This window comes from Piliocolobus tephrosceles, chromosome 12 (assembly GCF_002776525.5).
Source record: "Piliocolobus tephrosceles isolate RC106 chromosome 12, ASM277652v3, whole genome shotgun sequence".
Classification (NCBI taxonomy): domain Eukaryota; kingdom Metazoa; phylum Chordata; class Mammalia; order Primates; family Cercopithecidae; genus Piliocolobus; species Piliocolobus tephrosceles.
Window position 1 is genome coordinate 42,319,776 of NC_045445.1, and position 14,839 is coordinate 42,334,614.

Sequence of the window (14,839 nt, forward strand, 5' to 3'; positions counted from 1 at the left end):
TAGTTACATTAAAAAAAACCACATCAATAACTTTGCTTCAACTATATGAAAGTGTTCAGTCCTGAAATAATTCAAATTTGGAAGTGACTCCTAAGACAAAGCTCCAAAAGTTGTCACTCTAAAATGTGATGTAGGTGACTGTTTTGTTACATATCTACGGAAATCCTCAACACATCTAACTCAAGTCCTGATGTAGATACTAAAATGTAACTGATAATTGAAATCTAAACACCTTTTCAGTGATCTTCGCCTTAAAAGCTTCAAGTACCATAGGACCAACAATAGTTTTGCTTAAAAAAAAAAAAAAGGCATTCTATCTGAATATGTAGCTTGGTACAAGGGTAAACTGGTTATTCAGCTGCATTTTATCTAAGTGGGATTTAACAGATACTGTAAGATTAAAATATCATTCTCCTCGGGCTTAAGACCCTGTCTTTCTAAAAGTAAAAATGATTTTGAATGGCCTGGACTCATGCATGATAAGACTGGCATGGCAGCAAGAACTCTAGCAGCAGAGATTGGTTACATTAGTAAGAGCACAGAACAGGGAAAGGAAATCACAGGAAACAATGAGAGGTACCTTACTGTGAAAAGGTGAGCCCCACTTAACATGGACAATTCCAAAGTCTGTGTTCAAGTACAGCCAAAGCCCCTGCCAAAAAGCAAGCATTTCCCCTGGCTCAGAAGTTCCCAAGTGAACACCAAATGCTTCTACAGAAACATTTATTTGAGTGTTAGACATGGAAATAAGAAGTATAAATAAATGTTCATGAGTTCTTAGAAGGCTGTGCCTGGAAATCTTTATTCAAAGAGCCCTGCGTTGGACAAAAACAAAGATAAATAGATGGGACTTAATTAAGCAAAAAAGCTTCTGTACAGCAAAAAGAAATAACCAGCAGAGTAAACAGGCAGACAACCCACAGAGTGGCAGAAAATCTTCGCGATCTAGCAATCTATACATTTGACAAAGGACTAATATCAAGAATCTACAAGAAACTCAAATCAGCAAGAAAAACACAATCCCATCAAAAAGTGAGCTAAGGACATAGACCATTCTCAAAAGAAGATACACAAATGGTCAACAAACATATGAAAAATGCTCAACATCACTAATTATCAGGGAAATGCAAATAAGAACCATCATGCAATACCGCCTCACTCCTGCAAGAATGGCCATAATAAAAAATACCAAAAAATAGATGTTGGCATGGATGTGGTGAAAAGGGAACGTTTTTATACTGTTGGTGGGAATGTAAACTAGCACAACTGTGTACACTATTTTCCACTATGGAAAACAGTGTAGAGATTCCTTAAAGAACTAAAAGCAGAACTACCATTTGATCCAGCAATCCCCCTCCTGGGTATGTACCCAGAGGAAAATAAGTCATTACACAAAAAAGATACTAGTACATATATGTTTATAGCAGCACAATTTGCAATTGCAAGAATATGGAACCAGCCCAAATGTCCGTCAATCAACAAGTGAATAAAGAAAATGTGGTGTATATATACCACGGAATACTACTTAGCCATACAAAGAAACAAAATAATCGCATTTGAACCAACTAAATGGAATTAAAGACCATTATTCTAAGTGAAGTAACTCAGGAGTGGAAAACCAAACACTCTATGTTCTCACTCATAAGTGGAAGGTAAGCTATGAGGACACAAAGGCATAAGAATGATACAATGGACTTTGGGGACTTGGGGGAAATGGTGGGAAGTGGATGAGGGATGAAAGACTATACACTGGGTACAGTGGTACACTCCTCAAGTGATGGGTGCACTGAAATCTCAGAATTCACCACTAAAGAATTTATTCATTGTAACCAACCACCACCTGTTCTCCAAAAAACCTACTGAAATTAAAAATTAAAAATGAGTTTTTTTTAAATGTATGCTGATAATTCTGAAGACATTTATCCTTTATTTTAGCAACAACAGAAATTTGCTATGGATTTGGTGATGGGGGCGGGGGCTTGGAACATATGAAGAGATTGAAAGCCACTGGAGTTGTTTAAATTCAGAACAAAAAGGAACATGTGACAAGTGAAACTGAAGGAACAGAAAAAAAAGTATTGTCATCCCTCAAGGTAAGATTCTTACTTGCCTTTTCACTTGGATGGCTACTTCAAAAGGTGATATCAAAAGCACATGATGAGAATAGTAATGGTGGCAGGAAATGGGGGAAAAACTTTCTCTGGAAGGAGCAAAGTAAGGGAAGGAGAAAAAACAGAGAATTACGTATCAGAGTTTTCTTCTCCTTCCTAAGGTATACTGTCTAAACAGTAAAAACAAAAAATTAGTACACGAAGCTGCCACAGTTAAGATTAGTCATAATTAGAGAATTTAAGGTAGTTATTCAAGTTCTTCATAAATATTCCAGTTCTCCTGAATAGACGGTAGGATTGCCCTTCCCAGCTCCATCCAAAGTCAAGAATGACCATGTTACTTGGTCAATAAAATATGAACAGAACCGTTATGAGACTGTTCAATTTCTGTACCTTTTGCCCTGCTGCGATGATCATGATAGCATGTGCCCATCAGCCTGGGTCCCTGAGTGACTATGAAGAACAGTCACAGTCTGGCAGCCTGCTGCCAACTCGCATTGAACTATATAACATTAGCATGAACAACTTTTCCTGAGTTAAGTCACTGAGACTTTGGGGGTTGTTACTGCAGCATAACCTAGCTTGACTAAAACAGAAATTGGTAACTAGAAGTAGGGTACAGCAATAACAAAATCCTAATTAAGAAGGAGATTATGAACATGCAGCTCTCAGGGTAAGCAATTTAGAAGACTGGATGTTAGTATTGTGCTTTGATTACTGTTGGTATGGTTTAAAGCAAGTTATTTTAAGACAGGTGTGTGTAGGACAGAATTAGTAGTTTGCAGGCAGGAATGAAAGGGAATAGATTCCTTGAATACAGGGACTCACAGGGTTGAAGGAATAACTGTTTCAACCCTAAACTATAAAACGTAGTATTGATGAATGGTTTCAATGACGACAAACAATGAAAACTTGACCTCGCAGCAAGAATCAACTCTTTGGTTAAAACCGGAGTGCATTAAGATGTCTCAAAGTTAGAGTTCAACTAAGGTTGTAACACCTAGTAAATCCTTGCACTTCAACAAAATGGCTTGTAGAAAAATGTCCAAAAGTCATGGCTCTTCCATCAATGCCTGATGAACTCAAGCCACTTGCAATCAAATAGAGAGAAATAAGGATAAAACCACAAAGAATTATAGCAAATCTTAGTAGTATATATATAGAAAAGAATTGCAGTTTGGCTATTGGTACATGAAACCAAAAGAAATCAAACAGAAGCGGAATAAATTAATAAAGCCAAAGAAATCACGAGTCAGAACTAAAACCATTCAACTGAGATAAAACCACCCTTGCACCTCCAATCTTCTATAAGTAGCAAGCTTAGAAAGCTGCTCTGTTGCCAAGGAAGGATTATTCTCCAATGCCTACTCCAAATATTGCCAGGAAGGATGGGCCTTGGGAGTAACCAAGAGCCCCAGAAAATAAACAAACAAGAGTTCCTCCAGGGAAGAGTCCCATGAGTACATTGGGGGCCCTTACAACGTCTGCCCATGAAGGTCTCAGAATTGCTACAGGCCAGTAACTGTTTTTTTATTCCCCATTTTCTCCCTTTCTGAATAGAAATTTCAGTCCCTGCTTCAGCACTGTAAACTGGGGAGGGAGGGGGGAAAATAAAAAACCTCCATATTTTTGGTTTTAGGTCTCAAGATCACAAGAAGCTACATCTGGACCCAATATAACAAGTATACACATAGCTCAGAAATCCTAGGCTTTGAGTTTGATTACACTGAATGGGACCTTTTAGGATGCCTCCTTTGACGTAGAAACAAGTATTCTGCCTATGAGAGGGAAGGCAAGTTGAATGATACAGTGCTGTTAAAATGTTTCTTTTTGCCTTCCAGGCACAAAGAAGTTAGACTCTTCAGTGGGACCTGCTCTGGTCAGTGAAATGGAAAAGAAAGTGACATGTATCACCTCTGGTGGAAGCTGTAAGAGCCAGTGCACCAGTTACCAAATTTTATTTCCTGCCTTGGCAATCGTGGATGAATTTCTATCAGACTGAGTACTTGAGCAAGCCCTTCTATAGACCTCTACTAGACATGTAGCATAAAGGAGAAGCAAATTTTTGTTATATTGAGATGTATGATCCATTATAATAAAAAAATAAAACCTTCTAAAAGATCATTACTGCCTATGTTAGAATATCTCTAGAATATCTCTAAATATATTAGTTCTAGAAAACGAGTTAATTTCTGTCTCAATTTCTTCATCTTCAAAATGAGAATGATACTAAGCCTCACAGGGTTGTTCTGACTTAAATACATTTATATGTATAGCTCTTAACAGTGCCCCAGTACATAGTAGGAGCTATAACTCTTTGCTATTATTAAATACCTACCAAGTTTGCTGTAGATGCAGTTGTGCTATAAACACCTGAAGTTTCATAGTCTGGCTCTAGAGAATATAGCCAAAGTAAAAAATGAGCATTATTTTATAGCTTGAAATTCTATAAACAATGATGAATGCCAGATCACTTCTAGATCTTACTGACCTGCACGATAAAGATATTCTTCATGATATCCCCCTGGGGAAAAAAGACAAGACAGAAGAAATGTGTTTATATAGGTCTTTTTAGCTCAGCAGAGCCAAATGGCCAGCACTTGCTTTTTCCACCAGTTTTATGGTTATATGTTCAAAACTAAAATGCATACATCCTGGAAAGTGACACAAGCTTTCACACTAGTCAACAGATATTGAAGCCAGAGATTAGCTGTACGCTGTACAAATTTCTCCTCCAAAAATCCACTTAGCTCTTCGAGGTCAGGCAGAGGTGAAAACTCAGTTGTGTCCAATTTTTCCAGTGAGGCTACAGTGTGGTGATTAAGCACATAGGCTCTGAAATGAGGACTGCCTAGATTTGAATTCTGATTAACTACACTACTTTAGGCAAGTTATTTAATCTCTGTGCCTCAATTCTTCACTGTAAAATGGAATAACAGTACCTAGCTCATAGGCCTTTTGAGGATAGTTAATGGAAGTAAAAGTAACTTAGCAGAGTGCTTTACATATACTAAATACTCAATGGTGACTATAAAGTATGAGTATAATCCACTGTTTCCTTAGGTGGACATTAAGGGAATATGTTATGCCTCATCTGTTTTTCAATCTGTTTCATGTAAGTAATACATGTAAAATCAGTGTGTCCTCAAAGGATGGCTCAGTAGACTGAACTACTTTTAAGAGTTCTGTACCACTGAAATTCAGAGAAAGTCAATATTCAATCAGATGGTTTTCCACCAAATATAACCCAGCAGTTCTAAACTAAATTTGATTATTAAACACACCACTTATCAAACACACATGCATGAAACTCCTCCAGATTTAAGGTGGGAGCAAAGATTTGGTTATTTCAAATACGCCACACCACCCATAGAGCTAAAAGACAAAAGGGTCTTCTAAATAAGAGAGCAGACAGTAAATGTCCTTAAGCGCATGCATGCACACATGTACAAAGTTTTCACGGATCATTCTTGTACTACATTTTTTCACTCATTAAATTCCTAAAAATATCTATTTTTTTCTATACTAACAGAAAAAAAGAGTACCACAAGAAAATAAGAAACTTATTCATAAGTCAAGTCATTGGGAATGCCTGACACCTCCTTAAGCCATTCAATGCTCCACAATTGTTTCAATAGGCATTTACAGTATCTTTGAAAAGGAACAAGGTAAAAATAAACATATTCCATGGTAGGAGTCAATATAAAAACTATTAAGGGTATGTGTGTGTATATGATTCCAATTATATAAAATGTCCAGCAGAGGCAAATCCATAGAGACAGAAAACAGGCTGATGGCTGCCAAGAGCTGGGGGTTGGGGCAAATGGGGAATGGCTCCTAATGGGCACAGGATTTCACTACTGTGGTGATAAAAAATGTCCTAATATTAATTGTGCTGATGGTATGCAACTCTAAATAAAAAACCCACTGAATTGTATTCTTTAAATAGTTTAATTGTATGATATGTAAATTATATCTCAATAAAACAGTTATAAAAAATTATATCTCTGCCATTTACCAAGGATATGACTGTGGCTATGTCATTTACCCTCTGAATCTCAATTTCCTCATATGTAAAATAGGGACAGCACATTCCTCAGAAGAACACATGAAGGACTACATTATGAATATAATGACTTAGTAGAGTGGATATCACACAGGGTTCAATAAAGAGTAATGTTCATAGATCAAATAGACTTATTTGGGCAAAGAAGTTACTTCTTAGCAGTCTTAAAAAATAATAGCCAGTCACACAAAAAGCCTAACATATGCAAATGATGAGGACAACTATATAGTTGTGTATTTGTATAGTTGTATATTATAGTTGTATAGCTGTATAGTTGTATATTGTATAGTGTAATAGTGCCTTACTAATAACGAATAGATGTTTTCCATACTGGTATCTGACACCAAGTAAAAAACTCACTAAAGACCTCGGCCAGGCGCGGTTGCTCAAGCCTGTAATCCCAGCACTTTGGGAGGCCGAGATGGGCGGATCACGAGGTCAGGAGATCGAGACCATCCTGGCTAACACGGTGAAACCCCGTCTCTACTAAAAAAGAAAAATACAAAAAACTAGCCGGGCGAGGTGGTGGGCGCCTGTAGTCCCAGCTACTCGGGAGGCGAGGCAGGAGAATGGCATAAACCCGGGAGGCGGAGCTTGCAGTGAGCTGAGATCCGGCCACTGCACTCCAGCCCAGGCGACAGAGCGAGACTCCGTCTCAAAAAAAAAAAAAAAACCTATGCAGAGAGCTGAAAACAAGTTATAACAATGTAGCAGCCTACTGAAATAGAAGTCTATTCTTCTGAGAAATATCAGGACATATTCAAAAACCCAGCAAGCATTAAGAACTTATATAAGTCTTTCAAAACTAAGCTAGTGGAACAGAGAGAGACCCCAAAACCAAATTGGTCTACTTCACCGTCCTGATGTGCCAATGCCACAAGAATCTTTTAAAAAATATTTAACTGTAATTGACTCACCATTTTCACTCTGGTCATTGCCCTCCTCTAAATTCAAAGTCTGTTTGCCTGAGCTATGTCCCCGCCTTCCAACACAGTATCCTGAAGTAGCAGGAACCATTGTAGAGGGACCTCCATGATTCTGTATCAAAGAGACACATATACTGTAATTCTCACTATATAGTCAGGAGAAAAAAGCTACAGGGACGTTTTAAAAGGCAGTTTAAAAACTAGCCTAACAATGTGAACTTCTGTTGTAAAAGAACTCTGTAATTGTTTTCCATGCAGTTTAGAATACAAAAAATATGAAGTCACAATCAAGAAAACAGAAAATATTAACACATACTCTATAGGCAAGATTAAGTCTACCTCTATTCCCTTTTCTAGGAACAGCTGGGAGAAAATGTCTCTTTTCTCATTTTCATTTTTCAGAAAAGGCTTTGTTTGGTTATTTGTACAAAATCTAAAATTTATCCACATTGCCTTTACTTCAAAAAAAAAATGAAAAAAGTAAACAGCTTTTTGAGTAAAGCATTGATCCACTCACAGGTAAAGTTGGATAAGCAGTCTCATCCCCTTCTTCAACTTCATAAAAAGTAATAGTTTCTTCTAAGCCCCTGGGCATCTGTCCATTCCCTGGGGCAAATCCATACTGGGACTCCTTGTTCATACAACTCATCTGGCGGTGACTACGTCTAAATGAACTTAAGTGGTTCAAAGAATAAAAAAGTAAAAATGATGAAATATAACTTGTTCCTAACTTCTAAACAACAGTTCAAATATCTCAAAGTTGACGCTTTTTAAAACATTAATGTTCAGCAATGAAATCAGACTTACCCATTTTCTCTGACTTTCAACACAATACTCACCGAGATCTATAAGAGAAGTTATCATAGCTCTGGCAGCACCTTTTACCTGGGCCTGGGTAAAAATCAACTTTAGGACCCGGCATGTTGTGCCTGTTTATAAACCGAGATGAATTCCTAAGAATAAAGAGAAAGGAAAATAAAACTCTCTATTCACCAATATCTAAGTAGTCAGTCTCTGTAGTTAAACAGAAATAATCTGCCTTTCTAAAAACATTCAACTAGAAAGAGCTCTGCTCTCTGCAATACTGGCATTAGTCCTATCTATTATTAATGAAATACAGTCTGTATGTCACACAGACCCTCATCTTGATGGCATTCTATCTTCTTGGATCTCTTCAACTGCTTCATATTTCCCTACACCACGAAAATACAAATCTGTCAATGTCTTACCTGGGCATCCCATATCCCCGACCTTGTCTCGGAGATGGATGTTGAGGATGAAAATGTTCATTAGACATAACATTGCCAGCTGTCTGTGAGTAGTGCATTGGAGGATCATGCCCATAATGCATACTGTGCTGTAGCCTGGGTGGGAGGACGGGTTCTCCCTTGCCGTAAGCCATAGTCATGTAAACTTCTTTCTCTCGAATTTTCTTGAACATCTTCTTCTGTTGCTTTATGTCCATCTCTGATATAACTTTCCGGCAAACAAAGAAGTAGCAAATAAGCTCATAATCAAAGCAAAAGGCCCAGTATACTGTCACCACCACACTGCCTTAAACTTTCCAATGCTTCCCCTAGGACCAAACCAAATAAACATAGAGAGGGAATTTTTGTATTTTTGAAGGATATATTAAATCTTTTATTTGGAAGGACAAAACCAGCAGGTAATTTCTGTATCAATAGGTATATCTCGGCACTATCCCTAGTATGGGCAGGTTAGTATAGGTCATCAAAACACTGAGTCACCCATGGCCAGTGGCTCATGCCTGTAAGCCCGGTGGCTCACGCCTGTAATCCCAGCACTTTGGAAAGCCGAGGCGGGTGGATCACCTGAGGTCAGGAGTTCAAGGACAGCCTAGTCAACATGGTGAAACCCCGTCTCTACTGAAAATGCAAAAATTAGCCAGGCGTGGTAGTGTGTGCCTGTAATCCCAGCTACTCAGAAGTCTGAGGCAGGAGAATTGCTTGAGCCTGGAAGGTGGAGGTTGCAATGAGCCAAGATTGCGCAACTGCACTCCAGCCTGGGCGACAGAGTGAGATCGTCTCAAGAAAAACAAGACAAACAAACAAAAAGCCCCCAAAACACTGAGTCATCCAATCACATACATTACTATTCTCTAATAAATTATGCCTGTTAATATCTCCAGCTGCTTCTATGAGGTGTTTCCTAGTTCTCTAAGAAATATTTTTCCCCCTCAGGTTAAGATCCATGTCAGCTTAAGTTTTTAAAATTAATTTTTATAGGTGTAGAACAATACGTATTTATGTGGTACATGCAGTATTTTGATACAAGCATACAATGTATAATGATTAAATCAAGGTAACTGGAATATCTATCACCTCAAACATTTACCATTTCTTTATGTTGGGAACATTCCAAATTTAGTTGTTTTGAAATATGTAATTTGTTAACTATAGTCACCCTATAATGCTACCAAATACTACATCTTGATCCTACTACCTAGTTTTGTACCCATTAACTAATCCCTCTTTATCCCCCACCCCCACTACCCTTCTGAGCCTCTGGTAACCATCATTCTACTCCTCATCTCCACAATATCATTTTTTTTCTTTTTAGCTCTCAAATATGGTGCTCAAGTCTATACAAAGTCCCTTAAGAACCATGGTTCTCAACCAGGGACAATTTTGCCTCTCTCTCCTCTAGGAAATATTTGGCAATGTCTGGAAACATTTTTGTTTCTAGTGGACAGAAGCCAGGGATGCTATGAAGCACCCTACAATGCACAGGACAGCCCCCCCACAATGAAGTAGTATCCATTCCATTATCAGTAGTGTTAAAGTTGAGAAACCCTACCCTACAACAAGACATATGACATACTTTTAAAAAATAGTACAACGTAGGTAAGTAAAAGCAGGCACATGAAGGGGAAAATAAAATAACAACCTTTAGCATACAAACCTATTTCTGGGACATATCCCCCAGGCATTTTCTGATAACCTCTTCCTTTCCGACTGGGCACAGCATTCCAGGCAGGAACAGGCATCCCTTGGGTAACTGGTTTTAAGTTAGCCAATGGAACAACATGCCTTAAAAGTTAAAGGTATCACCATGAAGATACTGCAACACAGACTTAACTCTCATTCAATACGCATAGCCCACCCCTTATACTTCAAGTGTATTCTATTAAAACCTGGTTGACACCAGTTTCCTTGTTTGTTATTAATTTAGAAAACCTAAGAGTAGTTTGTGCAATTTCACTGCTGTTTCTAGTACCGATCACATTTCAGAAGAAAGACTGGTAGACCATATTAGTTCACAAATATTTGCTGCACCTCCTTGGAGGATTAAATCTCCCCACTCCATTAACATGAGGCTTGGGAATGTAAACCACTCTGCTTAATAAAGTATGAGACATTTTAAGATTCAGACAAGCGGTTTGTTCTCATTTTATTCCCCATAATCATGGATGCACGTGTTAAAACAGGATCTCTGTTGAACCAGATCCCATTTGCTGACCCACTACGGACACGCTAAATGAAGGAGAAAGGACCTTATTGTTTTAAGCTGCTGAAATGTTTTGGTTGTTAGGGTAGCATAGCCTCATTTAATGGTTCTCAAAGTGGACCAGCAGCATTACCATCACCTGGAAACTTGTTCAAAATTAAAATTCTTGGGCCCCACCTCAGACTTACTGAATCAGAAACTTTAATGACTGGGCTCACTAATCTTGTGTTTTCACAAGCCCTCCAGGTAATTCCAGTGCATGGTAAAGTTTGAGAAAGACTAGATTAGTTTATCTTCATACTGGCAGAGGCTCAGTAATCCAACTTTGCAATTACTGTGAACAGTTTTGTATCAGAATTCTGTTGTACTTAATATTTCTAATAAGTAGGTTAGTGTCTAAGATTTGAAAACTTTTATACATATCTAATACCTATATTGAGATTTCATACTTCAGCACATGCTTTTGTAATTCAAGATAAGTTATCCTAGGCCAACACTAGATACAATTCTGGTTCTCTTACTAGCAGCCTGGTAATTCTCAATTTAATATTACAAAATAGAACCAGGAACCAAAGATTTCAGTAATTCAACAAATTATCATATTCCTACTTTTCTGCCAATTCTTCAATGAAGACTGTTACTGAATTGTTCTCATTTCCAACTTCCTGGATATGAGCATTATAATATCTTCCATCTGATTCCAAGCAAACCTGAAAAGAGAATACATCTAGTCTCAAAACTAGTGACAGATACGGCTACCGCCAAACAAAATACCACTTTTCCCCAAATGGAGTTCAGTGTCTACTTTTTAAAGTAATTCATATCAACACTGCCAGTCTGGATCAAAGGAGGCAGCACATACTGAAAGAATCTTACATCTAATCACTAAATTTGTAATTAAAATTTAACACAGATATTAAAGAAACTTTTTTTTTTTTTCAGCTGGGTGTGGTGGCTCATGCCTGTAATCCCAACATTGAGAGGCCAAGGTGGGAGGATTGCTTGAGGCCAGGAATGAGACCAGCCTGGGCAACACAGTAAGACTCTCTTTCTATAAAAGAAAATAAAAATAGGCCAGGTACGGTGGCTCATGCCTGTAATCCTAGCCCTTTAGGAGGCCAAGGTGGGTGGATCATGAGGTCAGGAGAACAAGACCATCCTGGCTAACATGGTGGAATCCCGCCTCTACTAAAAATACAAAAAATTTGTCAGGCGTGATGGCAGGCGCCTGTAGTCCCAGCTACTTGGGAGGCTGAGGCGTGAACCCGAGAGGTGGAGCTTGCAGTGAGCCAACATCGCGCCACTGCATTCCAGAGCCTGGGAGACAGAGCAAGACTCCGTCTCAAAAAAAAAAAAGAAAAGAAAAATTAAAAAGCTTAGCCAGGCATGGTGGTATGTGCCTGTAGTCCCAGCCACCAGAGAGGCTGAGGAAGGAGGATCACTTGAGCCTAGGAGTTCGAGGCTGCAGTGAGCCATGACCATACCACTATACTCCAGCTGAGGCAACAGAGCTAGACCCTATCTCTTTAAAAATAAAAATAAAAAAAGTTTCTAGTACTTTGTAAATAAGTATTGCTCAACTCATATTATGACTACAAGCACATTCTTAAACAAACTACTGATTCTTGAAGAAGGAACTAACCTGACACTTGTCTCCCAAATAGTACTGTCTCCCAGCATACTCCATGTAATCAGATTTTTGAAGTTCTATTAAAAGAAAATGAAGATTCAAGCTCAACTAAACTGGTTCCTTTCCTAGATCATTTAATTTCCTCATTTACTTTTACCGTTTTATCATAGTGCCGTTGACAATGCTACCACTATAAGTGAAAATAGGGGTAAAGTGCCAAAGGGCCATCCTATCATTCTAGATGAGTTATTTCTGCAGTTAATTTAAAGAGATCTGCCAGAATAATTTTGTGCTTTAAAAAAACAAATACGTGGAAATTGGGAGTTTCTAATCAGAGATAGTCAAACACTAATGAGGTACAATTTGAAAGTAACACTATTCAGCTTCTTCAAATCAACCTATATTTTTTTAAACAACTTACTGTGTTTCCCAAGGTCTTAACCTCATTCTAGATTATTAACTACAGCTAAGTTTACCAGGGATCAAGGAGTTGAATGTGAAATACTAAAGGCTTATCTTGAAGGCAAAACTAAGGCCTAGGTTGATCACTTTAGTTATCTTATAAGGAGAGAAACAATGACCTGTTTTCAAGGGTTGGTAAACATTTTCTGTAAAGAGCCAGATAATAAGTATTTTCAGTTTCTTGGACCATACATAAGACTCTCAGAACTACTCAAACTCTGCTGTAAAATGTTACGAACGCTGAAATTTGAATTATATAATTTTCATGTGTCACAATATATTATTCTTTTAATTTTTTCTGCCATTTAAGAATTAAAGACCATTCTTAGCTCACAGACCACATAAAAACTGTTGGTGTGTCAGATTTGACCCACAGGCCTAACCTACTCATTTATCAAGGAAGGTGGTTTTAACACCCGGAATTTAAGATGAGCTTGTTTTCAGTCACTAAGTTTCTTAAAGCTATCTAAAAATTATCTCTACACAGTCTTTGCAAAGTTGAAGTCCCAGGCAAACATCAGACTCTAAAAGATCCCTCCCACATCTGAAGCTATGTTCCCTCCTGTGGATTTAAATCATATATAAAGATAAAAAGCATCAGGCTGTTTTTTATAACAGTATTTCTTATAAGAGGTGTTCACCATAATTTGCAAAATTATACTCCTGAAGTTGTCAGGATTCAAAAGTATTCTGTGGGTATTTCATTACCTTGTCTGCTGTCCAACCAAACATCAAACTCTACATTACGATAGATTTCCGGATCCAGGGCTTTGAGCACCTTATAGGGGAAGGGCATCTTTGATGGATTTTCTGGAGACTAAAACAAAAATAATCATGCTAGAAACTCACAATCCTTAGTCTTCCTTCTATGAAGAAGGAAAAATTAAGTTGCTTCCTTCTTAAGAAAAGTTGTTCTTTATTAAAACAAGAAATAAATCACACAATAAACTTTGCCATATATTTTAAAAATCAGGAGACTAAAGTAGCAAAATGCAAGTAATCTAAAAGGTTTTAGATGGCAGAAGGGAAATAATGTCTAAATGAGGCAATGACTCAGGACACATCCCATATAAACCAATGCAACACAAACCAGGATTAAAAATTCAGAGCTATTCAGGAAGTGTTATGATATAGACATGGAGGTGCAAGTATTTCTGTACTCTACAATACCTGGAAATATCTGAAGCTTACTTCATTTTGGTCAAATCCTGTTAAAATTTCCAGAGGAACTACCATTTTTCTTCTGCTTTCCTAGAATTTCACTATATTCAATACTATTCCAAAATTACAAGCACCTCAGGTACACACAGAGATTGCTGTAATAGTATTTGACTTATTTAGCTAGCCTCAAACTGAAGGCCTATTTGATTTTAGTCCTATATGGATGGTGAAATTTCTCCTGTTTCTCTAACTTTAAACCATGATTATCACCTAGTTTGAAGAAAATAAAGACAGGCATTGTATTCCTTAATGAAAAAAACCTTAGCGTCACAAGACTGATTACAAACTAAATATTGGGTTTCTAATATTTAACTTAAAAGCATATTGCTCCGGAAATTTCTGAAGTGACTTCAGTTTGTTCTGAAAAATCTAAAATTCTGTAAAAATAGGAATTCAAAGAACATTAAGCATGCATTTTAAGTTTAAAGATAGGTAAGACTTTCACAAAGGAAAATGACCAACTCCTCCCTCAACCCATATAACCAGAATATACTACCTGACTTTAACTAGTTTGTCATGGGCATGGAAATTCTTTGCCTTAGAAAATATCAAACCTTTGTTTCTTCTGTTCCTTTATTGCAGCTCTCTGGTATATTTTCAGCATTGTAGCAGGCACCCCACTCTTCCATCCTAATTCAAAATATTTAGAGCAAAGAGCTTTTTATAAATGCAGAATTTACTTATCTTAAGCCTAACGACTACACCACCACCTAGTGGTAAATTAGCTCAGTTCTAAAACTAAGGCAAATGTTTTTTCATTCCAACATTTGCATTTACGCTTCCTTTGTATAAGTATGTGCTACAATATACTTAGCAGATTACCTCCTGTATTTTACAACTCCTGTGAGAACACACTCTTAGGGTGATCCCTATGATCCCTGCCTCATTCATTTTACTGGTCTCTCTCTCTCTCCTCTGCTGCCTGTAAGGAAGCAAGCAGCCATGTTCACCACCA

The 14,839-nt window shown here is 37.7% G+C and overlaps 1 protein-coding gene across 6 annotated transcripts in view; it reads right to left on the minus strand.

Moving 5' to 3' along the window:
* Positions 1–14,839, minus strand: part of ALG13 (ALG13 UDP-N-acetylglucosaminyltransferase subunit) — an 82,081-nt gene that overhangs the window by 27,210 nt on the left and 40,032 nt on the right. For 5 of the 6 annotated variants that reach the window (XM_023203037.2, XM_023203028.2, XM_023203029.1 and 2 more), the window contains 11 exons: positions 14,439–14,514; positions 13,372–13,480; positions 12,214–12,278; positions 11,181–11,281; positions 10,026–10,153; positions 8,333–8,579; positions 7,943–8,056; positions 7,621–7,777; positions 7,095–7,215; positions 4,603–4,635; positions 4,450–4,505 (listed from right to left, as the gene is read on the minus strand). In XM_023203037.2, coding sequence (XP_023058805.1) covers positions 4,450–4,505; positions 4,603–4,635; positions 7,095–7,215; positions 7,621–7,777; positions 7,943–8,056; positions 8,333–8,579; positions 10,026–10,153; positions 11,181–11,281; positions 12,214–12,278; positions 13,372–13,480; positions 14,439–14,514 — 1,207 coding nt within the window. The remainder of the gene's footprint in view (positions 1–4,449; positions 4,506–4,602; positions 4,636–7,094; positions 7,216–7,620; positions 7,778–7,942; positions 8,057–8,332; positions 8,580–10,025; positions 10,154–11,180; positions 11,282–12,213; positions 12,279–13,371; positions 13,481–14,438; positions 14,515–14,839) is intronic. The other variant, XM_023203027.1, reaches the window with a different exon arrangement.